We start from the raw sequence: 25,532 nt of genomic DNA on the forward strand, positions 1-25,532 counted from the left end.
CGGTTTTTTTGAAACATATACTCTCCGCAAATAAAACAAAAACTATTCCGGTCATTTATAAAACTTGTTTTGACGATGCCTTAACAAATAATATTAAGAAAACTTAATTTGTTGAAATATTCGTCAATTAACACTGAAATATAGTGATTTTTTTGTGATAGCTATAACTCGTAAGCAAGAGCTGTTACAAAAAAAAATGAGGGTATATTTAGAGGGTAGATCAGACAAAAAGTGCGATTTTTTTTTTGTAATCTGTAAAAAATTAGATTTTTTTGAAAATTCTGGACGTATGCAACCCCTTGGCTTTGAAAATGGTCTAAGTCAATTAAAAATTTTAAAAACAACATTTTCGTATAAAATTTACACAAAATTTCATATTTGTAATAAATTTAAATTAATTTATTCAAATGCAATTCACTAAATATCTGCAATAAATATATAAGAAATATATGAATTAGACCACTTTCATAATTATGGGCACATATAATTTGGATATGGTGCAAGTCTATAAAAATATATGAATTTATTGTTACTTTTCATCCGACATGTGCATCACCAAGTTGTGCATACTACATAAATGTAAATTATCTCTAAAACTCCCTTCTGGTTGAATTAATAATAATAAGCAATAATTATTACTCTTACAAAGATATAATTAAATAAAATAAATTTTTTCACCTTCACACATTTTAAACATTCTTATGCAAACATTATAAGCTTAAACTCTGCTATCATCTGGGGAAGTTTTTTTGGAAAACCTTGTTTTAAAAGTTAAATTTATTTACACATAAAAAACTCGATTTTTGAAGGTATTTTTCCGAAATATTTTAGTGAGCCTTAAAATGTAAAAGTTTTATAATTTCTATGGAAAAATAGTACCGTTGGTATAGAGGGTGGTGCACCCTAATGTACATTCACATAATAAGCATTGAGTAGAAGCTTAGTAATATTCCATACATATCTGTCGACGCTCATCGGCGGTTGGTCGCTCTCACAAGTTTTGTCTGTTCGCAATAGAATTATTAAATCTCCGAGTGTGTAGAATGTCTGGAAATTAGAATTTAAATTAAATATCTCTAAAGTTTCCATAGATAAGCGAGTCAGCGGAGTTTGTGTTCTCAAATAACTCAAAAATGGTGGGTGTATCAATTTGTTCAATGAATTGGCAAATTCAACGATTCACAAATACGGGTAAATAAATGCGAAAGTATAGATTTTTACAAAGAAGCCTTAGAACCTGAAGTCAAACAAAAAATGTTTATTTACAACCAAGGGTAACAATCGACGTGTAAAAAGTTTTAAAATTAGTGGAAAAATCGAAACTTACTACTCAACGTACCGATTTGAGAGTCGGTTCACACCGGCGAAGTGTTTCGTATATAAATTGGCAGAGTAAAGGTGTTTGCGCATTTCCGTGAAACGCGCTTGAGTGAGTGGTTTAAGAGAAAACAAAGGTGTGTGTTAAATGCCAAATCTATATATGTACATATCTAGAATCTAGATAGAAGAACCGTTTGCTACTAGGCGCAAGAGCTAGAGGGTTAAATTCTAGATTGGATACAGGCAAAATACATATAGGAATTGTGTTTTTACATTTCATTCAGAAAATGTTCAAAAATGTTCAAAGATGTGTTTTGACTTAAAATTAACTTGCAATGTTTTAAATGTGTGCCCCGCAGAAATGAATGAAAATAGTGAGATCTAATATTTTATAAGATGAATTACCATTTTTGTGATTGTTTGTGGACTTAAGCTACTGCCTGACATATGCATCTGCTTGGATAATAAAATCGTTATTCTTCTGTTGAACGTTCAGATTTGTTGACTTCAAATCGAGCAAATTTTGACGTTTTAATATGAAATCAAGGAAAATTTAATTAAAATAAATAATCACTCTACAGTGTTGGGAAAATAATACGGTCAGCGCATCAATGTCTTTTTCTGGTAACATAATTATTATTTCTTTTAATCCATTTATTTATTGTAATCAGTTTTTTAAAATTCAGCAATGGTTAGGTTATGTTGAAGCGGTTGTACTGTGGGACACACTCAGGCTCAAAGCGTATTGTGATGCTGCGCGTTTAGCATTGAAAGTCAGCCATAATTATCGTGCGCTTCTGCAGGTGGTTTCATTACGCCTCTTTCATTCGCTACTCTTATAATTTCCCCAAGGATAAGAAGCTTACATGTTTGTAAGGGTATGCCACGTCATTGTCTGTGTTGGTTGGTTGGTTTAAGTGGGGATTCTTCCAGAATCCAATTAGCGCTTCCGCACCATTTTGTTGCCACATCCTCGTTACCAACTTGTTTGCCAGTTATTTACAGCATAACTATATCCAGTCTGTGCGGTTCAGGAACCATATCAGGTTGTTGACATCTAAGCCAGACAACTGTTCCAGACTCTCGAACAACGGTTTACCCAGGGTTAACATTCTGTCCTTCCATAGGGCAGGGCATTCGCAGAGGAAATGGAAGATTGTTTCCTTTTTCTCCGGTTGTTTACAACTGTGACAGTATGTGTTGTGAGGGATGGCCATTTTGGCTGCTTGTTCTCCCACAGACCAAAAGCCAGTTATGACTGCCGTTATAGTTTCCAGGCATCCCGTCATTTCATGTTGATCAATATTGACGATTGCTTAAGGTTGTAGGTGGGCCATAACGTTCTGCTAATTTTGCATTTTGACTGGTTTCTCCATCTACAATCTGCGATTCGGAGGTATTTTAGGGAAATTGCACTCTTGACTGCACCTAGTGGTTTGAATACCGATTCTGCAAGAGCGTTATTCATGGCAGATCTCCTTCTTGCCTCCGTTACCTTCGATGCTTCGATGTCCCGGGACCCAGATTAAGGTAACTTTATGGTTTTCGCTCAAGGTGGTAAGGCTATTCCTGCTTTGTTCCAACCCTTTAGAGGTTGTTGTAGCTGAACCCAGTGCCTGGATTGCTGCTTGGCTATCCGAAAGAATAGCGATACTGCCCTTAAAAGAGGGATCTGCGATGAGTAGCCAACAAGCTTCCCCAATTGCCAGTACTTCCGCCTGAAAGACACTGCAAGCATTAGGGAGACGCACAGATCTTTAAATTTTAAGTCTATGAGAATATATACCAGCTCCAACACCACAATCCATTTTACTGTCATCTGTATAGACTGTAGTGTCGAACTTGTTTAGTGAGAATCCCTTATTCTATTTTCCGAGATGGAAAGAGATTGACAAAATTTCTGCTGAATGTCACCGTCGGGACGATGTAGTCCGTCCTCTTCGAGGTATACTGGGTTTGTCGCAGTAATAGACTAGCATGGCCATGAACGTTTTCCTTCCAGCGACCCGCTTCATTTAACCTAAATGCACTCATGGTTGCCATCTTCTTGATATGTAGATGTACCGGAATAACGTGTGTCAGCGTGTTCAGGGCCTCCCTAGGACATGGTCTGATCGCACCGACTGTTATTGCACAGGCTGATCTTTGTATTCTGCTAAGTAATTTGATGTTGTATTCTCTCTCTAGATCTTTCCACCAAACTACCGAGCCATACGTTAAAATTGGTCGTATAACCGCCTTATACAACCATAATGTATACTTGGGTTGAGGACCCCATCTTCTTCCCAGCATACGTTTACAGGCATATAAAGCGATTTCTGCTTGCTTTACCCGTTCTTCAATGTTTAATTTCCAGCTAAGTTTGGAGTCCAGAATTACCCCTAAGTACTTTGCACTGGGTGAAAGTGAGAGGGTTTGTCCGTTAATCCTTGGTAGAGTAAAAATTGGTACCTTATATCTGGTCGTAAATAGCATGAGTTCTGCTTTACGCGCGTTTAAACTTAGGCCACAGCCTGTAGCCCAATAGTTAAGCTCGCTTAGCGCCCTTTGAATGATTCCACTGATCGTATTGGGACACAGTTCTGATGCCATTAACACCACATCATCAGCGTACGCGACCACTTTTACCCCTCCTCCATTAAGTTTTGTTAAGATTTTACTAATAACACATAACCAGAGGAGTGGAGATAATTTTCCCCCCTGTGGAGTGCCCCTGTGGACTCTTTTTGTGATGTTAATATTGCCCATATTAGCTCTAATTATCCTGGTTTCTAGCATAGAGATGATCCAATTGCTGATACAATTTTCCACCCCTAAGTCTATTAATGCCCGTTGGATAGCATCAGTGCTAACGTTATTAAATGCGCCATCTATGTCAAGAAAAGCTACCATGGTGTACTGTTTGCTTGCTAGAGACCCCTCTATTGTTCGGATTACCTCGTGAAGCGCTGTCTCCGTCGATTTGCCTTTGAGGTAAGCATGTTGTGCAATTGATATACTGTAGCTCTCCAGCGAGCTTCTAATGTGTATGTCTGTGTACTCATCGGTCAATTTGGTGCCGAGTCTCGTTCGTTCATCGGCTCTGCAGTTACCCTCAATGTCGCGATGGCCAGGAACCCATGTTATTATTAGGTGAAATTACTCAGCCATCTCGTTAATCAATGTACGGCATTTCATGGCTACCTTGGAAGTTGTCGATTGTTTTGTGAAGGATTTTATCACCGCTTGGCTATCAGTAAACATGTAGATAGCATTTCCAGATATTGCATTGCAGGCCCGTGCGCAGACCTGAGAAACAATGAGATTTTGCATAATTGTAACATTATTTTGGGGTGTGATTACTTTATTGAGTTTCACGGAAGGGCTAATGTTTCCATTGAGTGTAAAAGTTACTTGAACCAATTTTGTCTCATGAGATTTTATTCTCCAAACTTTTAACCATTGAGTTAAAACATCAAGTCCTTTTTGTAGTTTAAGTGAAACCTTCTAGGGGTTAGAGTCAATTGCGAGAACAGCATGCCATCTGCAATAATTCCGACGATAGTTTCCTCAGCGACTGGTAAATCGTAGGTGTAGAGCAGGTATAGGATTGGCCCCATTATATTGCCTTGGGGTACACCAGCTATACTTTCACATAGTGTAGAGTGTTCTTCGTTTTGCTTAACAAAGAAATGTCCGTCTTTGAGGTAGGACTCGATAAAAGTGTAATAATTTATGGGTAGACTGTATTTTGCATAGCAATCCGTCATGCCAAACGCGTTCAATGGCTTGGCTATATATTTACGAGGCTATGTACCTGTTCCATGTTACCGTGCGCCTTTCTGAAGCCGAATTGGTGATGTGGGACTAATTTTCGGTCTTCGAATGTGGGCATCAATCATTCTTTAGAGAAAAAGGGATTCCATAACTTTAGAGACAATGGGCAAAATAAGCTGATGGGGATATAAGATTCCACTTCCTCAGCACTTTTTCCGGGATTTGGGATAATTTTTATTTGTGCGGCTTTCCATTGGGGGCGACAAAGCCAGTTAGAATGGTAGCATTTGTTTTGGTGGCATCTGGCAGTATTCCTTTGAAATTATGCGCCGTTTGCGTGAAGCAATACGAAAAAAACACACGGAATTGTGAAAAAAAATGCATGGATTTGCATCATAATAATGCACTTGCTCACTTGTCTTTGGTTGTGAGAGATTATTCGGCCAAAAACAACACTGTTATCATGCTCCAGCCACCCTATTCACCAGATTTGGCCTCCAGCGACTTTTTTCTGTTCCCAAGATTGAAGAGACCCTTGAAAGGACGGCGTTTTGCGACGATTGAGGAGATAAAAACCGAATCGCTGAAAGACCTCAAGGGCATACCAAAAACTGCATATCAGAACTGCTTCGAGGATTGGAAAAAACGCTGGCAGAAGTGTATTATATCTGAGGGGGACTACTTTGAATGAGATAAAATAAAAGTTGATGAATAAATAAATATTTTTTGAAAACAATGAAAATTCACCTTATTCTTAAGTACCAGCTTATTCTTTCTTGCAACAGAATTTAATTTCTTCTTACATTCTTCATCAATCTTTGAGGTTTGCTTTGCTTTCTCCGGAGCCTTTAGTGCAGCCTGACTGTTACTAAAGACTCCAATCTGTTTCCCGCTCCATCACCACATGTTGACTTAAGGTAAGAGTTTTCTCAGTTAGTGCTTAAGTTTGGTTTGTGTTACCAAAAACACATTATTTTTAAGGTGACTCTTCTTTTAAAATTATTTACATTATTCTTAATCTGTTTCATTAAAAATTTTAAATTCATTATTACATGGTATTCCCCATTAACGGTTTATAAAATAAGAATAATATTTTTATCTCATTACAGGTTGTTCCTTTATCAATTTCACCTTTCTCATATTAAGTCTACTCCAATACCCAGCTTGAATATTTCTGTTTCATTGTTTACCCTAAACGGAGCAAAATGTTGAATACCCTCTACGCCTATTCGTCGAATATATCCAGCTGGCACGTGCTAAGCTTTGGACTTTTAGCTTACTGCGCCTACTATTTTATGTCGGTGGTCAAGGTAGGTAATAAAAAATAAAAAACGAAGGTATGAAATGCATATTTGTGCAAGTGGCAATCTAAAATCAATAATAAGTGAATATTTTTAATTAGTCAAGCTATCTAAGAAAGTGGTTTTCCCTAGCGCACAGCCTGTTTAGTAACATGTAAAATAATTATATAAATATGCCAACATTTCTGGAAGACGAATTCAATTAAAAATAAGCTAGTCGATGTATGAAGAAAATTAATGAAAAAAAATTACGTCATTAAATACCACTACCTTAAAAAAAACATGTCTATGAAAGCATTCTATGCCCACTTAGCGAAAACATTGGAACACCCTGCTCTTCCATATTCTACAGTTGCAAGCTGTTACAAGGAGTTTAAGCTGGGCTTAACGACGTACACAGTTCCGGCAATCCCTTTTTTGGTAAGGAGGTGAACATCAAAAAGGTCAACAAATTCGTCAAAGGTGCCGTCCCAGCAGTGGTAAGTGGGGCATGCTCGCACTAACACTATAACATCGCTTCTTCTCGGCTGATTTTCACCCTGAAAGCGCTTCAACATTTCTTCAAGTTGGAGCCGCGTTTATGTCTATTGTTTTCTACGTCCAGACGCCATTCTTGTGGGTGTATCGAGGTTTTACGAGATCGATAGTATCCACTCCTTCCACTGGAAGGTTCGAGTGGTCTGGAGGAAATGAAATATCGGAAAATTTGCAATAGTCCCATAAACATAGTCCACAAACTATTGTCTTATTTTCTATTTGATGCTTCGGAGAGTGATCGACTCAAGCACCTGTATCTGTCGCCAGTTTGCCTAAAACAATTCATCTCCACTACCAAGCTTTTTTTTCTTTTTCAGAGGAGACTAAAATCGAAAATGTCAGAGGCATCATCAAAGGTGCCGTCACATCAGTGGTAAGTGGGGCATGCTCCCGCTAACCCTATAACATTCGTCCTCTCTCGGCTGATTCCATCCTGTAACTGCTAAAAGCATTTCATCAAGGTGGAGCCGTGTTTATGCCGTTTAGACACACCAGGTATCTACGTCCAGGTTCCTCTCTTATTTGCGTATTGGGGTTATACGCTATCGATAGTATCCATTGGTTTGTCACCAATGGGGCTTCGAAAAACTTCAATATCGTTACTCGATATAGACTTGGCGTCTGTTTGCGTTCGTCTGAAGGCTTTACCTCACGCGTTTGTGCTTATCGTATGTTCGTGAATACAGTCATCCCCATAGGGGGCCTGTTTCAAAATGGTTTCTTTGGGGACGCATCTGGCCATATGTTGGGTATTCTATATCGGTTGCATTCGATTTGCTTCCGATTTGCGCTTCTAAGTTTAACAGATTTATTACTATCCTTAGGTTAGGTTAGGTTAGCCTAGTTGGCAATAAGCCACGCATAGACCTTTTGGTCGCTAGCGATACCAGATGGAGACCGACCTCTATGAATACCTAAAGTAGACATCAAGTAGGATGTCAGCGCTTTTGGCGAATCTAAGTAGAACTGGGAGGTCCGCTTTTGAGACGTCCTCCAGACCCTCAAACAGTGGGGCTCCCAGGCATCTTAGTCGCGTTTTTAATAATGCCGGACAAACGCACAGAAGGTGTTCTAAAGTTTCCTCAACATCCTCTCTGCATTTCCTGCATTTGTCCGTGTTACCAATCCCTATCTTGTACGCATTTGCAGCCAATAGGTTATGACCTGTTAGCATACCTATGATAGTTCTGCAGTCCTTTCGCGAAGCGTAAGTACGTATTGGGTCAGTTTTTTGTCGTTAGTTCTACACATGACTTTTGCTGTTTTGTATGTGGTCAGATTAGTCCACCTAGCTTCCACGCGCCTTTTCATGTGGTCGTCCATTTCATTGTATATTGTGTTTAGCGGTTTTGGTATGTCCTTCTCTTGCTCAAAAGGTAGTCTAACAGCACTTTTTGCTATCTCATCTACTATTTCGTTCCCCATAATGCCTTTGTGATCAGGTACCCAGCAGATATGCAGCCTACTGTTTGCTGCTAGCCTTTCTATGGCCTCCCTGCTTTGTCGAACATTTTTGGACTTAATACAATATGAGCTTATTGCTTTTATTTTTGCTTGACTATCCACGTATATATTAAGTGTTGAGTTCTTTCTTTTTCTAGTGTAGGCTAGCTCCGCGGCTTTCCCCACAGCAAAAACTTCCGCTTGGAAAATACTGCTGTGGTCTGGCAGCTTGATAGGCTGCCTTATCCCTAGATTTGAGCAGTAAATACCCACTCCCACTCCGTCTAAAGTTTTAGAGCCGTCTGTATAGATGTGAAAAGTTCTATGACCAGGCTTCATGCCTTTGTGTCATCTCTCCTCTTCAATTGTAGTGCGAAACCTTCTCTCCCAATTAAAGTACGAAGTCATGTAGTCCGTGCAACCTGAGCTCCACTTTTCTATTGAGCTGTGACCGAAGGTTCTGCAGGTGAATACCCCTGCAGCCACTAGCCTCCTCGCGGATTTCGCTGCCAGGTTTTCCGCCATAAGGTCAATATTTATTTACTCTTTTACATGCGTACAACGCTTTACTGTCCTTTTTCACCCTCTTCTCAACGTTGTGCTTCCACAGCAATTTGCTGTCCAGTATTACTCCGAGGTACCTCGCATGATCTTTGAGAAGTAGTTCGTTGTTGCCTAGCTTCGGGAGGTTCCACGCCGGAACCTTGTACTTCCTGGTAAAAAGTACCATGTCCGTTTTTCCCGCGTTTATCCCTGTCACGTTGTTAAAGGCCCCTGATATATCTAGAAATACTCCTAGAGCATAGTCCTTATATTCTAACGCCTTTTCTATGTTTATTGTATGCATGCTGCGCCTAGGATAATTCGTCCGGCGCAATTGTGTCTCTAATGTATGTGTCTAGAATCTTCTCTAACGTTTTCAGGAGAAATGAGGTCAGATTAATGGGCCTGCATTCCTTTGAGTAGAGAGGGTTGTTTTTTCCCACTTTTGGAATACACACAACTCTCGCTTCTCTCCACAATACAGGAACGTAGCTGAACCTCAGGCATCCCCTGAATATCGTTCTTAACCATGGTAGCACAAGATGGCTTACCTTTTGGAGCATGGCTGGGAAGATTTCATCCAGTCCTGGCGATTTATATGGATCGAAACTTTATATAGCCCATTCTATCTTGTTAATCGTAATTACGTTCGTCGGGATCTCGTGCACAATATCTTCTCTAGGTACGAGATCTCCACTGTCCGCACACCCTGGAAAATGTGTGCTGACTAGGTCTTCTAGAGAGTCCTCACAGTTGTCAGCCCAGTCCCCGTTAATTTTTCGTATTGTTCTTGGCATAGACGGATTCTTGGATAACAGTTTCCTAAGTCTAGCCACATCGTTAGTGTCTTCCATACTGATACAGAAGTCTTTCCAAGATTCTCTCTTGGCTTTACGTATCTCTTTCTTGTATACTTTTAGTAGATCCTTAATACTCTTTCCAACAGAACTCATTATCAGCAACTTTGGCTAACCTATAGAATTCATGTACCCTACGCCTTTGTACTCCTAATTCCTAATTCCTTTCCAGGCAAGGAGGCTTCACCTTGCGTCTATTACGTGTTGGAGGGCAGGACCTTTTAAAGGCTTTGACAAGAGTAGTTGCAAACAATTCAACCCCTTTCTCAAGTGCGACGCGTGTTTTTGATAGTATATCCCTATACAAGTCCCAGTTCGTATTCTTAGGAATTCTAAAGGATATAAGTTTGTTTTTTGAGCAGAATATAACCTGAAAGCTTATGTATCTGTGTTCAAAAAATGAGGGCTGCTCAACACTTACCATTCCTGTACCATAATATGCTTGCTTGTGTAGAGTGTTAAATTAAGTACATTCTTCGAAGTTGGTCCAACATATGTTGGTTCTTCACCTCTATTAGCTATTTCTAGGCTACTCTGAAGAATAGAGTTAAATAGTAACTCACCTCGGTCGTTTATATCTGCACTATCCCAGACCGTGTGATGGGCGTTTGCGTCCGTTCCTACCACCAGAGCATACTTCTTTCTGGCAGCTGTTCCTACCAATTTTTCATCATGTGGCATATAGCAAGACCCAAAGAGTAACGTCTCATCCTTTCAGAGAGAGATTATGATCAATATAAGAACATATACTTTTTTTTACCATTATCGCTGTTCTTACCTTATTTTTTGCAATCGGGATATATGTGTTGTAGTAGAGCCACATCGTAGCCGACTCCCTCTATGTTGAGCAGGAGCCCTGCTGAGGCGTTCTTACTTTTGTGGAGGTTTATCTGAAGGACTTTCAGCATCTGGCCTCAGTACCTTCTCGGGGTTGGATACTACCTGCGCCTCACCCTTCTCCACTTCTTGTATATGGAGGGAGGCTTCCAGGATCTTTTCTGTACCGATATCCTTTTCCACCTCCCCCGCTGCGAGCGTGTTATGGTTGTGATCTGCCGGGTTGCGCTTTTTGAGGCGAAGGTGCACGCTACCAACTCTTCTAGTGATGCCCCCTCCCACAGACTTTGAAGCGTTTGTACTGCTTCCTTTAGCCATGTGAGCGTGGGGTCATCCTTACATTTTATAATTTTGACGCCGCTGAACCACCCTGCTCCGTCGAATGTTGGTATGGATACTCCAACAGTTCGAACTTTAGCTCATAGATTTTAGTCTTTGTCAAAATGCTCTTGTCACACGGTGTATTGCCCTGATTAAAAATAATTTTTTGTTTTACAAACTGAGTATTTTTTTCACGTATTAAAGTTTTGACATTTTCACAAATTTATCCCATTTATTCACAAAAAAGCTAAGAATAGTTGCGCTATTTCTATTTTTATTAGATATAGGGCAAACTTTAAATGCAAAAAGCCATTTCAAACTATTTAACAAAAACAAGAAAAAAATGTTAGTATCGCATTGCATGCTAGTTACGGCTAGTTTACATAAAATAACTGTATTGATAGGCTTGTAAAACTTTTTATTTTGTAGATGAGTTGAATAGGTAATCGGTTTTTAATTTACCGTTTTTATATCAAAAGCTCTTCAGGAAGTAATATAATAATTGTAATTATCTACTTTTTTTAACGCATCTTCAATGATTGTTTTTTCCCGCTTCGGAAGTGTTGCAAATAAATGTAGGAATCAAAGTAGATATGTAAGCAGATTCGTTTTAAACGCATTTACTGGTAGCGAATGCCCGTGGGTGCATATTTATTGGGTTTTTTTTTAGCTGCATGGAAACTATCGACATCGATAACTATGGTTTGACAGCTGAGAATGGCAAACTGTGCCGACGTTTATGTTCAGTCACCAAGTGGCAAGTCACCATGAAACTGGGCTGATGAGCTGGCTAGACAGGGGGCCCTAGAGATGGTTTCATCGCAAAATGAGAGGATTGGGGTTCCCTTGAGAACCTGTGGTCTGCTACTGGAAAGAGGGGACTCGCGCCACCTCAGCGAGCACTGGACTAGTGCGCAAACACATAGTTGCGAGATCCTTTTATCCACGGGTAAATCGGGGGCGCGCTCAAGGGAACTTCAAAGGCTAACAAAGCCGCAGTGCAGTTCTCGAATTTGGTAGGTATCCTTACCAGACATTGTCCCCTAGGTGTCCATTCTGTGAGGCTTGGGATTGATTCAAGTCTTTTCTGCAGAAGCTGTCTGGAAGACGAGGTGGATTCATCTCAGCACCTTCTTCTCAGTTGCCCTGCTCTCATCGGGCCAAAGTAGTAGTATAGATCGTAAGCTGTCGCCTTGTCTTATTCCTGTTCCCACCGGTATTGGGGTTGATATTTCATTATTAGTCTTGACGAAAGTTATGTTTTCGGTGTTGAGATTCCTAATTACTACCAGGACATCGTTGTCAATATTGCGTTTTACGAGAATTTTTATTACATTCTTAAGTAAAACCCTATCAAAAGTTTTTGTTAGGTCGATAAAACATAAAAAACCTGTTTTTTATATTCAATAGCTTTTTCGAGGAGTTTGTTCAAGAGGAAGATGACATCTACTATCGATATGTTTCATCTGAATCCTTGTTGGTCTTCTGCAATGCCAGTTTCGACTACTAAGCTAATCTTTTATTAAAAAGATTTAGCGCGGAACTAGCATCATGAATCCCTTAACGACAGAACAAAGCTTTCAAATAGTGGAAATTTACTTAAAAAAAAACAAAAAATCTGTTCGCGCAGCTTATAGAGCGAAGAGTTGAAGAAGACGCCGAAATGCCGATTCGTCGTAGTTATCAACTTGTTGCCTTTGTCCTTCAACTACGTGGAACATTTTACGAAAGCAACTTGGCGCTTAGTCCCTTTATTGGGTATTCAGCCGAGCGCCTTCTCCAATTTATGATGTGTGTCTTGATGTTTTTCCACAAATGAAAGGACCTACAGTTTGAAACCAACTCCGAACGGCAAATGGTTTTTATGAGGAACTTTTTCATGGCTGAAATACACTCGGAGCCGAGGGGCGATGGCTATTGTTCATGCATGGAGATTCGAACCTGCGCATTAGCGAATGGTAGTCACGCACCATTCATTCGTCTACGGCGACCAAAAGCATCTTAGCTTCTTCTTTTTGATTTGCGTCATAACTGCTTACGGGATTTTGGACGAGTTTAACAAAGCGCCAATAATTTCTTTCTCGTGCTGATCGGCGCCAGTTAGACACACCAAATGAAGCCAAACCTTCCTGCCTGCTCTTCCTCTGGTATATATATATATATAATTGGCGCGTACACCCTTTTTGGGTGTTTGGCCGAGCTCCTCCTCCTATTTGTGGTGTGCGTCTTGATGTTGTTCCACAAATGGAGGGACCTACAGTTTTGAGCCGACTCCGAACGGCAGATATTTTTATGAGGAACTTTTTCATGGCTGAAATAATATACACTCAGAGGCTTGCCATTGCCTGCCGAGGGGCGACCGCTATTAGAAAAATGTTTTTCTTAATTTTGGTGTTTGACCGAGATTCGAATCAACGTTCTCTCTGTGAATTCCGAATGTTAGTCACGCACCAACCCATTCGGCTACGGCGGCCGCCAGGTATCGCATCAATACTTTCACCGACGAAGTGTTTGTATCCATTTGGACGACATGACCCAGCCAACGAAGCCACTGGATCTATGTCCTCGTAAAGCTCATACAGCTCTTTGCTCCATCGTCTACGACACTCGCCGTCACCAACGTGCGAAGATTCTAAAATTTTAACTTACGTCCCTATAAAATTTATTCCAAAAAATATTTTTACTCTCACTTATTTAAAAACACAACCGATAAAAACACTTTTTCCTATACTCAAACCGTAGCGAGCCAAAGTGTTTTACTCATCCGGAAAAAGCAGAAATTCAAAATCCTCAGCGATTCTGTGGAGTGAAATCGACTTAAATCATTCGAGCTAATTTTTAAGTCTGCAATGAAATGTGAGCATCCTCTTCAATTTTTTTTTTTTAAAGTCGGCTCTGTTGAAATTTCAAAATTTTGAAAATTCAATTTTGTTTTTTTGTTTTTCTGTTTCATAGGTGCCCTAATACCTTAAATTCCCAAATTCTGAAAGAATAAAGATGAGAAAAAAAGTCTATGTACTTATATGAAAGGTTTTGGCGCAGAGACGCTCAGTCCGATACGAAAACTTAAAATGTGTTTTTCTCTAAATCACATTTTCCAAGACTCATAGCTCGAAGGCATCTTGATAGTTTGATTTTTGAAATTTTAATTGTTCTCACTTACCCTGTGGTCGAGCCAGTTTATTTAGCTGTAGATTTTAGACGTTTTCCAGTGTTTTCGGTCCCCATTTGGGTTCAATTGTAAACATATTTTAAACTGTTACTGTTGTAATATCTATTGCTAAGCTTTGCTTTTTTTCTTTTCATATCGAATTTCTTCGCAGCTACCCACCATCGCCTGCGCTGATGGCCCGCTGAAGAATTTTCTCCAACAGGAAATACCGACATTAAATCAGAAGTACTGGCCTACTTTTTGGTGTTTGGACGGTCGGGCTCAAACTATCTTAGCAAGCGTAATACGCTCCAAGGCCATACCAGAAATAGCGTATAAAAGGTAATAATAGTTTAAGCCCTTATCAATATACGAGTACACTAGTAGTCATATAATTAAGTCAATTTATTTCGTAAATTTTTTTTTTAAATATAGTTCATTCTATAACAAAAACCTTATAAATCAAAGTTTAAAATTTTGTAAAAAAAATTCTCAAAAATTAAGCAAATTTCAAAAAATTATCATCAACATTTTCAGTTTGTTTTATAGCCAATTAAATTTTTACAATATTCGTAATATTTTTCATGTACAATTTTTTCGTAAATTTTTTATAAAAATATAGTTCATTCTATAACAAAAACCTTATAAATCAAAGTTTAAAATATTGTAAAAAAAAATTCTCAAAAATTAAGCAAATTTCAAAAAATAATCATCACAATTTTTCAGTTTGTTTTATAGCCAATTAAATTTCTACAATATTCGTAATATTTTTCATGTTAATTTTTTTTGTAAATTTTTAATAGAAATATAGTTCATTCTATAACAAAAACCTTATAAATAAATCAAAGTTTATAATTTTGTAAAAAAAGTCCTCTAAAATTAGACAAATTTCAAAAAATTATCACCACAATTTTCAATTTGTTTTATAGACAATTAAATTTTTACAATAGTCCTAATATTTTTCATGTAATTTTTTTTTTTCGTAAGTTTTTTATAAAAATATAGTTCATTCTACTACAATATATAACAAAAACCTTATAAATCAGTGTTTAAAATTTTGTAAAAAAATTCTCAAAAATTAGACAAATTTCAAAAACTTTTCATCACAATTTTCAGTTTTTTTATAGCCAATTAAATTTATACAGTATTCGTAATATTTTTCATGTTAAATTTTTTTCGTAAATTTATGTAAACAAAACTTCTCAAAAATTAAGCAAATTTCAAAAAATAATCATCACAATTTTTCAGTTTGTTTTATAGCCAATTAAATTTTTACAATATTCGTAATATTTTTCAAGTTACATTTTTTCCTTGAATTTTTTATAAAAATGTAGTTTATGGTAAAAGAAGAACCTTATAAATAAAACTCTAAAATTTGAGAAATTTGAAAAATCATCAAATTATCATCAGTTTTCATCGATTCTTTCATAGCCAATTAAATTTGAGTTCAATACATAGTTGATTTTTGAGAATTTTTGTCGCATACGATGTTGACTATTTTCTTCCCTCACGCTTATCCTGATGACATTCAGCGCTTGTTGTTGTTCGGTCTTCTTGAGCTGTCATGCTTTCAAATTAATACTGAAATTCTTAGGTACTTTCACCTCATTTGCTTCCTATGGGTTAACCATCCATAGGACACCTTTTTTGAAACCTTCGCTTGGGCACCAGGTTTAACATTTTTTCGTCCAATTCGAGGATCCTTTTCAAAAAGTTATATCCATAAATCAATGGAAAATTAAATTTTAGGAAGCTACCTATAAGCTCAAGTCGTTAGTTCTAATAGAAATATGTTGAATTTACATCCAAAGTCTAAAAACCACTCTGCCCAGACCCGGGCACCCAACGGAGGGCTAATGGAAGGAAACTCCTAACACATATACATCACTTCACACACAAGTTGTCAAAAAAGCATGTGCCAATGGCTGTCTCACTGTGTACACTGTGACTTACGCAATACCTGTTCGTTTTTATTCGATAGTCCCCATCACTTTTTTCAAGTGCTTTTCTTACTCCAACCTTCTTTGGTTATTAAAGTAGATGGATTATGTCGTTTTGCATAGCTCGAATATCTAAGCTTTATTTTTATTAAATTCTCTATTTATTACCTTCAAAGTAAGCATTTTTAATTATGATATTTTCATATCTCGCCTGCAGAGAGATGTTCACTTTAACAGATGGCGGTGAAGTCGCCTTGGATTGGATGGATGATAATTGCAATTCAAATTCGCCTTGTATTATCATTTTACCCGGCTTGATAGGTAATTCTCAAGATGATTATGTACGGTGCCTTACAGTTGCGGCCAACAACTCGGGCATACGTGTTGTTGTGTTCAACAATCGTGGACTTGGTGGCGTAGCGATCAAAACGCCGCGTTTTTACAACGCCTGCAATTGTGAAGATATTTCGGAAGTGGTGAAACACGTGCGAAGTGTGGTGCCGGCACATTGTAAATTGGGAGCCACCGGTATATCACTGGGTGGCCTAATCTTGGGTAGGCACAAAAAATGTTTATTGTATATAGTAGGTACATTAGGGTGGATAAATTCTAGCAACCAAGCCAGCAAGAAAACATGATTTCAAACTGACTACTAAAACTAAAGACTAATATTTTATAAAAATAATTAAATTACAAATTGACGTTTAACTAATCTAAAAGATAGAGTTCAATAGTTCAGAAAATTCTTTCTTTGAAACTGAGGAATCTAGGAATTAAACATTGGAGATCTCATTGAAATCACGAAGAGCTCGTTCACTAGGAGCATTACGAGCATAATTTATATTGAACTTATTAAATAGAAAGGCAGAGCGTTGCGAAGAATTCTGAATGGTGTAGAGCCAATTTACACGATGACTTTTCACCCTGGATTTTTTAAAAGAAGTCTACGAAGATTTTTGTACATTTATACGATGACTTTTTGTTTGCGGCTTTCCTTGGGTGTTTTTGACGTTCAAGCGAATGATTTTCTTTGGTCATTCGTTCGTTGAGCGCGAGCCCAAAGTGCACTTGAATAAAAATACTAAAATGTGAATACGATGAAAGGAAAATGTCAGAAAAAACTCCTCGATTTTGCTGACCGTGCTTGCATGCCTTCCTTGTTGACTTCTCTACACTTTTTGCTCAACACGCAAGAATTTCCACCCAGGGTGAGAAATCATCTCGTAAATTGGCTCGCAACAAACTAACACTTTGCAATAGAAATTGGCAGCCAATCACCCTCAATAATATTGAAAACAAACGGGAGAGCAAGAACCGATCTTCAACTTTCTAAGGACTTCAAGTTGATCAACAGCAAACGGGATGGGATAGGATCAGAAAATTTACATATTTCAGAGACTGTTTTTGCATTAAAAATGTATGATATGACCTGCAAATAAACGCGGAATATTCCAACCGAGAGCATACGAATACGGTAAACAGCAATTTCAGGGTATAAGGGTCCGTGAAATTTGAACTATTTCGTCGTGCAAAGCCTAAGACAGAATATGATTTTGATAAGATGTTTATGTGACTATTAAATGAAGTTCGGCCGCCGCAGCCAAATGGGTTGGTGCGTGGCTATCATTCGGGAATGCCCAGACTCGAATCTCTGTGCATGAATCACCGAAATAATAGAAAACGTTTTTTCCAAGGCGGCCGCCCCTTAGCAGGAATGGCAAACCTCCGATTGTATTTCTGCCACGAAAAATCGTCTCATAAATATTCATTTGCCGTTCGGAGTCGGCTTAAAAATGTAGGTGCTTCCATTTGTGGAAAAACATCAAGACGCACACCACAAATAGGAGGAGAAGCTCGGCCAAACACTCAATAAGGGTGTAAGAGTTAATTGTAATAATAAATATAAAAATAATAAATAATAAAAAAATAAAGTAAAATTATTACTAGAAAAAGATTCTAAAAATTAAATCTTTAAATGTTGTAAAAGGATTTTTTTTTTCTAATTTAAATTTGATTTAAGTACTTCTATTAAAAAATAGCATGCATTCACTTTTCTTATTAGAATATTAAAAAATTACATATAATTTGCTTTGCAGCACCATAATCGATTTCTTTAAACAAAAAAATAGTGAACTTTTTTTCTTAAAATTTAATCTACATAGAATACGAATCTGCTAGGAACGATGTCGAAAAAAATTTACCCACCCTAATGCGTAGATGTATATACTATGAATGACTGATTGTCGTTGCTTTTAATTTTCATGCTTTCTTTCATCCTTTCTTAAGGCAATTACTTGGCGCGCAGGAGTGAAGAGGCGCGTACATATTTGTCGGCTGCCAAAATTATTTCGGTGCCTTGGAACGTGCAGAAAGGTTAGATTTTAGTATGTATTAGAAATTGTTTGGATATCTCTGGTTACAAGCAATAGTCGTCTATAGCCAAAAATCAACTTTTCGAGAAAAATTTTATTTATTTTTTTATTTGATTTTATTTATATTAGAACTTTTTCAAAAACATTGTTATAATTGTGGGTATTTAAAGTAAATATAGTTTTGCATAATTTAGTGGAATAACGAGACGTACAGTAAGTGTCACTACAAATCGTACATCTTTTTTTTCTTGCAATTTTTGTAATATTTACTTTTTTGTTAATCGATTATTCAAATATTGTTCACACTCTAATAAAAAGGGTGAGACCGCACTGCCAGACTTTTGTTGAATTTTTTTTTTCAAAATTTCAATATTTTAAAATTTTTTTTTCATTTTTTGGGTATGCAGCAGTAAAACTGCTAAAATTTATTAAGTATAGTATGTAAAGGGTGATTTTTTTATCTGATCTGTAAAAAGATTTCACTTAGAACTCTGGGGTCCATTGTGTTACCAGTAATAGAGGCATAGGGAAGCTTAAATGGAAATAAGACACTGGAAAATGTTTTTCATATCCATGAAATTGCCTTTATTTAACAAATAGAGTCATTAATATTTGAGTATCATATAAGGCATATGGCCACCGTGGCGAGCATGTAATTTTCACAAACTCTTCTAAATAATTCAGGTTATGTTTGGGCAACTACTCGTTGAATGATGGTTTCTAAATGTTGAATTTTTTCTGACTTATCGGCGTAGACATGTGGCGTTTTAAATACACAACAAAATAACATTAAGGAGTCAAATCGCACGAACGAGGTGGCAAGTATTTCATAAATCGTACTAAACGGTGGCTTTTTCCGGATGTAAAGGTGTTTCAAAAAGGGCTGTGGATTATCTTAGCGAATTGAACGATGTTTCCACAAAAATGTTAACAATTTGCAAACTTTGCTCTGGCGAATTGTCAAGCCAAGGCGAATACATCTAATAGCCTAGACAGATGTCGTCATTAATCTGGATTACCAGCGCAGTTAATTCTGATTAAAATTGTAGTGTGACAGACGGTTGTTACATGGATTAGTGAACAACTGATTTTCTTATTGGATAGGTTTGTCAGTAAAAGATGGATGGCATGCGACAGATACGAATATTAGCTGCCCTGATACCAAGAAATAATTATCTATTAAAAAAAAATCTTAAATTGCAATTTCTCAAACTCAATTTCCTCCGAAATATCAAACCAATTAATGTATTTTCGAACGTGTTAGTACAAAGTAGCATAGCATTCAGTCTTTCTTGTTCTTCTCTTTTAAAGTTTCATTACTTTTCATTTAGAATAGATATTAACTGTCATTTTTCGGCAATGTTTTCATCGAAAATTTCCTTAATCCGCTTAAATTATGGGCGTTAAGTCTAGCGGTCGATTCGCATAAATGCACTTAATTCCTGAGATAATTCTGAATTAAATCGTTAATCCTGATTAACGCCACCATCTGTCTAGGCTATAAGGCATGCAAATTGTTTTGATTTTAGTGGTTTGAATGTCAAAATAAGCTGATTATTTGTGTGGGGAATTACTTGTGAAAATAAAATTATAAATGTAGTTCCACAAATTTCAATCAGACTTTAAACAATTCGCATTGACATTCAAAACTCCAAAGTGAAAGAAAAGATAAAAAGAAATCAGCTATTCCAGTAACTCTACCTAATTTCAACTCGCCTTCTGTCAAATCAAACTAACCTCAAAACAAACGAAAACGGTCAAATCGGCTGACGCAGAAACAGCAAATTTTGCAAATATAACGTTCTCGGCCTCTAAAATAAACGACCTTATGGCGCAACTTTAAACCGTAATACGATACTTATAAAGTGTGCCAGATAGCAATGGCAATCGCTTTTAGTACGCACACTTGACAGTTATACAGTTAATTGTTTTTCCATTTTGCCTCATTCTTCAAAAAATAAGGCAAACCAGCTAGTGAATATTGAAAATTTTCAAATTAAATAAAAAATAATCTTTTTTAAATTTATTTAATTAAAAAAGTAGAACTAAAAAAATTAAGTAATATATAATTTTGTTTCTTTGTATAAGCTTTGAAAAAACTGTAACTCGTCATCTAGAGCTATAATGGGTTAAAATCAAAATTCAAGATAAGGTTTAAAATTGACTACTTTCAATAGTTTAAAAGTTATGAGCCTTTCTCAATAGAACGCATTCAGCTAATTTTTGACAGCGAAAAATCTCATGCCATTTAACCTATTCATAGTAGTCAACTTGCATTATATTGTATGAGCTAAAATACAAAAAAAATTGCAATTGTATAAAAAACAAAAAAAATTTTTTTTTACAATTTTACAAAATTTTAACAAATAAATTTTACAATTTTTTTTAATTTTTGTATGTTTTCTAAAAAGTCCGAAACTATAATTTATACTGATTTTGCCGGACAGTAAATTATGATAAATAACAAATTAACGAAAAAGTAAATATTGCGATTTTTAATGGCACTCACTGTATGCAAGATAATTTTTTAGTAAAGTAGTAAAGTAAAAAGTAAACATTACAAATATTACAAAAAAATAGTTGTACCATTTTTATTGGCACTCACTGTGTACAAGATAATTTTGTATTCAATTATTTGCCATTTTTAAGAAACGTGGCTGAAGATTCCAAAGCAGCGATGTGAGCAATTGATGAATTCAATGCCCCGCCGCACAGTGCGGCCGATTCCCGAAAAGCTGGCCAAAACTCAAAAAATTAAGTAATTGATTCAAAATTTCTTACTCGGGGGTTGTCGGGGTCGCTGATTACGAATTTGATCTTAAAATTTTGAAATTCCACCCCCTTCCACCCCTATTGGCCACCCCCTCACGTGAAATAGCGTATATTCTAGAACATAATCAAGATGCATGTATATGTTTTCGGGGTCGCAAGATAGCAAGTGGTAGCAGCTGAATCTTCTTTTATTCAGTAACCATTACTTTTTTGAGTAACCTTTAATAGGTTTCAAAGCAGCATATGACGGCGTTGTATTACTATACAGTTTGAAAACTCAAATTTTATAAAAAAAATTGCAAAAAATGTATCTACGTATTGCTGCAGCTAAAAATTTTGTGTCGAGGTATTGATATGTACTAAAGATTTCTGGTATTTTACTAACCTTCCGAAGATGATTCCATTTGGTTTTGTTCAATTTACTCCATTACAAAATCTTTCAAATGTGTACAACTTTCACTATTCATCGACAGTAATACGATGCTCAAACGAAGGCCACGTTGCGACTGAAAATACAGAGGATACTTAGAGTACAGGACGTTGCTATGAACGGTTTTCACTACTCAAGGCATTACTGTAGCCAACCCAAAAAACTCTATCTAGAAACTTTTTTTTCGACTTTTGGCCAGCTTTTTGGGAATCGGCCGCACTGTGCGCCGTTCTGTTGTCGTCATAAAAAAATTGCGAAATTCATCTAAATATTCAATTTAACTTTGTATCTGCAAACTGCGATGAAATTCACGTTGTGCCAAAGTCACCGACCGATTATTGGTCAAATAAATAGTCAGCAATATTCCGCGTTCTGGAGCAGTGTAGCGTAACATTGTTTATTAACGTGTATTTCGCATGTGTTTACTACACAAATGTCAAAACAGAACTGACATTAGGGGCCAATCGCAAAATTTATAGCATTTTCTGATAGGAGGATTACTTTAGCGCCACCTGTTATTAACAAAAACTTTCTAATCACATCGTAGATTAAAAATTTAAAAAAACCTAACACTTTTGTGGTACTGCTATTTTCATACTTGCAACGTAGGAGCGTACGAAAAAATCTCTTGAATTATATTGAAGCGCTATTTATATAAAATTCACAGGATATTCAGACTCTGAATGTTTAATGTTGATCCTCCAGTTAAATATACCATTTTTCACTTGAAAAACTATGATGAGGGACACAAAAGTTTTCTCAGCAAAGGTGCCTGACATCACCCATAGCTATGAATAGTTTTTTTCGCACGTCTGGCCAGCCTAATGAATGCATAGCAAACGTAATTGTGTTAACTTGAATTCTAATGGTTTTGGTATTTTCAGCTGTTGACAATATGGATCAGCCCATAATAAATAAACTGATCGGGTATCTGCTGGCGCAAGGCATGTATAAAATTGTAAATAGAAGTGGCATTCACAAGTATCAGGAATTTGATATGACAAGTTTAAAAAAGGTACGTCACACATTAAAATATGTAGATTATTAATTTAATGCCTAATATCGCTCCTTTACTGGGAAGAATGCCAGTGGGAAATATGTTCTTATTGTTAAGTAAGGGCATATTAAAAAATGTCATTAAGTTATTATACGCCTCTTCTTTTCGCCAAGAGTTAGCAAGTGGCGAATAGTTGAAGAAACTGGTACAAATAAACATATGTTGGCAACGCGGGAAGAGAGCTGCCTTAAATTACATGTGTTGGTAAGGCAGCGTGTTATACCAGTCTAATGAGCTATAGCCATACTTGCTAGCGGCGAATCTTACCCAATAACTTTGTTATTGCTTTCGCATGCAATTTTTTCGTCAAGTTAATCGAGCTTAGAGATAGCGAGCGGGGAAATGTCTTCATTTTTTAGTTGTATTTCTTTAATCTCTTCTTGCATAATACAAATGATGTTGTTTTTGTTGCTTGTAATTGTAAACTTGTTTTTCCTAACACACTTTCCAAACAGTGCATGTAAAAATACTATATTTTCTCTAAATACTCGAAAATGAGAATTCTCGGAAAATAATATTATATATAAAAATATATATGTATGAATCCGGTTAGGGTGGTACTAAAACGGTGGTGGGTATTAAAAGGCAATTAGGTAAATATAGAATTAGGTAATAGTCAAATAAAATCGTATTTGGGATTAATAATAAGATATTATTAACCCTAATCCCAAGCAATAGGTCGTTCGTTGAGAAATCATGAATTTTTAATGAAACTACTGCACGGTGCATGTTTTATACCATTTCTTTATGATAAAATATTATTAAAATAAAAAATTTTGAAAGAATCTCTTCGGATATGTTTAGTTAAAGCCTCGAAAGATACCTTATGAATTTCATCTAATTTTCTGTTGGCGTTGGTTTGCCAATAACAGGTGTTAGGTGTTAAACGGGAGAGATGATTTACGATTTTTATGGCCGGAATTGGATGGTATTGATCAGGACAACGTTTATTTTCAGCAAGACGGCGCTACGTGCCACACAAGCAACGAAACCATTGATCTTTTACGGGAAAAATTTCCGGGCCGTGTTATCTCTCTTTTTTTTCGAATTTAAGGTATGTTTACTCCATTTTTATTGCTACTGCCAAGTGCCCATCTATGGTCTTCAGCAACCACCACTACAATTTTTTGGTAAATGTGTTTGTAGAACATTTTAGTATTCAAATATTTTTGAACTTTTCTTAAAATAGAAGTCAGATTGAACACTTAAGAAGTGTAGCTAGAGAATTAAAATGTTCCACAGATATGATCGTCGTGAAATTCTACAGACTGTCAATGATAATAATGCTTCTATCAGAAAATATAGATTTCCATTACCAAAATTTGAAAACTCTGTAACTATGGTTTGACAGCTGAGAATGCCCAACTGCGTTGACATTTCTGTTCAGTAAAGCTTGGCAAGTTTAATAGTCAAATAGTCAATAGTTTAATGTCAAAGCTTTCAAATTTAAGAAATTTACTTTGAAAGAAATAAATTTGTTCGCGAAGTTCATAGAGCACTGGCGGCATCATCGGTCCTTATTTCTTCCAAAATGAGGAAGGAGCTGCCTTTGCGGTGAATGGCAAGTGATATCGAGCCATATTGACTGAATTTTTGTTTCCAAAAATTAATCAGCTAAACATCGACGACATTTGGTTCCAATGAAACGCGCAATTTGCCATGCAACGCGCTTAACAATCGTTGCATTGCAATATTCAAGCCACCATTGACGCCATATGGCCAGATTTTTTGGAAAAAGTCGTTAAAAACTGGACTGATCAAATGTATATCATTTAAAAAAAATATATCATTTAAAATATATCATTTAAAAAAAAAAATAAATACAGTGAAATTATCTTTTATCTGTTTTGTATTATCATTTTCAGTTCATAAGCACTTAAAAGAACACCCTGTATAAAAAAAGATATTACTTAAAAGCCAATCAGTTAAATTTGCTAATCGCTGCCTCTCTTATTTATTTTATGTTTCAGAGCAAATCACTTAGGGACTTCGATGCCTCATTTACGATTAAACATTTTGACTACCCAACCGTGGAGGATTATTACAATGATGCCGGTTTGCAAGACAAATTGCATGATATCTCTGTGCCATTACTTTGCCTGAATGCTGCCGATGACCCATTTCAACTGCTGGATGGTAACTATTCTCAATATAGATTTATAGAATTTTTTTTGGAATAAAAAATAAATAATCTTTCTTACAGCCATCCCAATTCAGGCAGCGTACGAATGTAGTCATGTTGCTATTATAGTGACGACGCGTGGCGGTCATATTGGTTTCTTGGAAGGTTTCTTGCCCTCAGCAAAGGATCAATACATGAGCCGTATTTTCGTTAAATACTTCACAAAAGCCTTAATCGATGAGCAGGGCGAATTCCAACGCATCAAAGATGATCTGCACCAAAAGTTTCTTGCGAAACATTCATTGGAGGGCTAATAAATTTAACTGTATAGTCTGTGTTTTTCTAATTTTATTAATCTTTGCGAATGTTTCAATTGTTAATTAAATATTTAAAATGTTATATTTATGCAAATAAATTGAATTGGATTGGACTGAATGAAAATTAATATTTTTCTTATTTTAAGAAGCAAAGATACTTACCCTGGTGCTTGTCTATGGCGCTGAAGCCTGGACAGTCGAACAATCAGATGCTGCATGGAGTTTTCGAGACGAAAGTACTTCGCAAGATGTTTGGCCCTGTTCGCGTAGATGACGGTTGCTGCATTCGAACGAACCACGAGATGTATGAGCTTTACGGAGATATTGACATAGCCAAACGAGTCACCCCGCAGCGTCTAAGGTGGCTGGACCACGTCGCTCGTATGGAAGGAACTGCTCTGGCGAAGTAGGTGTTTGGGGCTATAATTGGCGGTCGACGGCAAAGTGGACTTCCTC

At 36.7% G+C, this 25,532-nt stretch overlaps 1 protein-coding gene across 3 annotated transcripts; it reads left to right on the top strand.

The window, feature by feature from the left end:
* The first annotated feature begins 1,017 nt into the window (after positions 1-1,017).
* Positions 1,018-25,200, top strand: LOC128858669 (phospholipase ABHD3-like). 3 transcript variants are annotated; one of them, XM_054095118.1, is made up of 8 exons: positions 1,018-1,136; positions 6,186-6,386; positions 14,239-14,408; positions 16,224-16,561; positions 18,293-18,379; positions 22,465-22,595; positions 24,608-24,773; positions 24,841-25,200. In XM_054095118.1, exons 2-8 carry the CDS (start codon positions 6,282-6,284, stop codon positions 25,071-25,073), a joined length of 1,230 nt encoding a protein of 409 aa, XP_053951093.1. In that variant the 5' UTR covers positions 1,018-1,136; positions 6,186-6,281; the 3' UTR covers positions 25,074-25,200. The 3 variants fall into 3 exon arrangements, with proteins under 3 accessions (XP_053951093.1, XP_053951092.1, XP_053951094.1); XM_054095117.1 differs by lacking the exon at positions 1,018-1,136 and adding an exon at positions 1,334-1,454; XM_054095119.1 differs by lacking the exon at positions 1,018-1,136 and adding an exon at positions 1,862-1,944.
* Positions 25,201-25,532: the final 332 nt, after the last annotated feature.

This window comes from Anastrepha ludens, chromosome 3, assembly GCF_028408465.1.
Source record: "Anastrepha ludens isolate Willacy chromosome 3, idAnaLude1.1, whole genome shotgun sequence".
Classification (NCBI taxonomy): domain Eukaryota; kingdom Metazoa; phylum Arthropoda; class Insecta; order Diptera; family Tephritidae; genus Anastrepha; species Anastrepha ludens.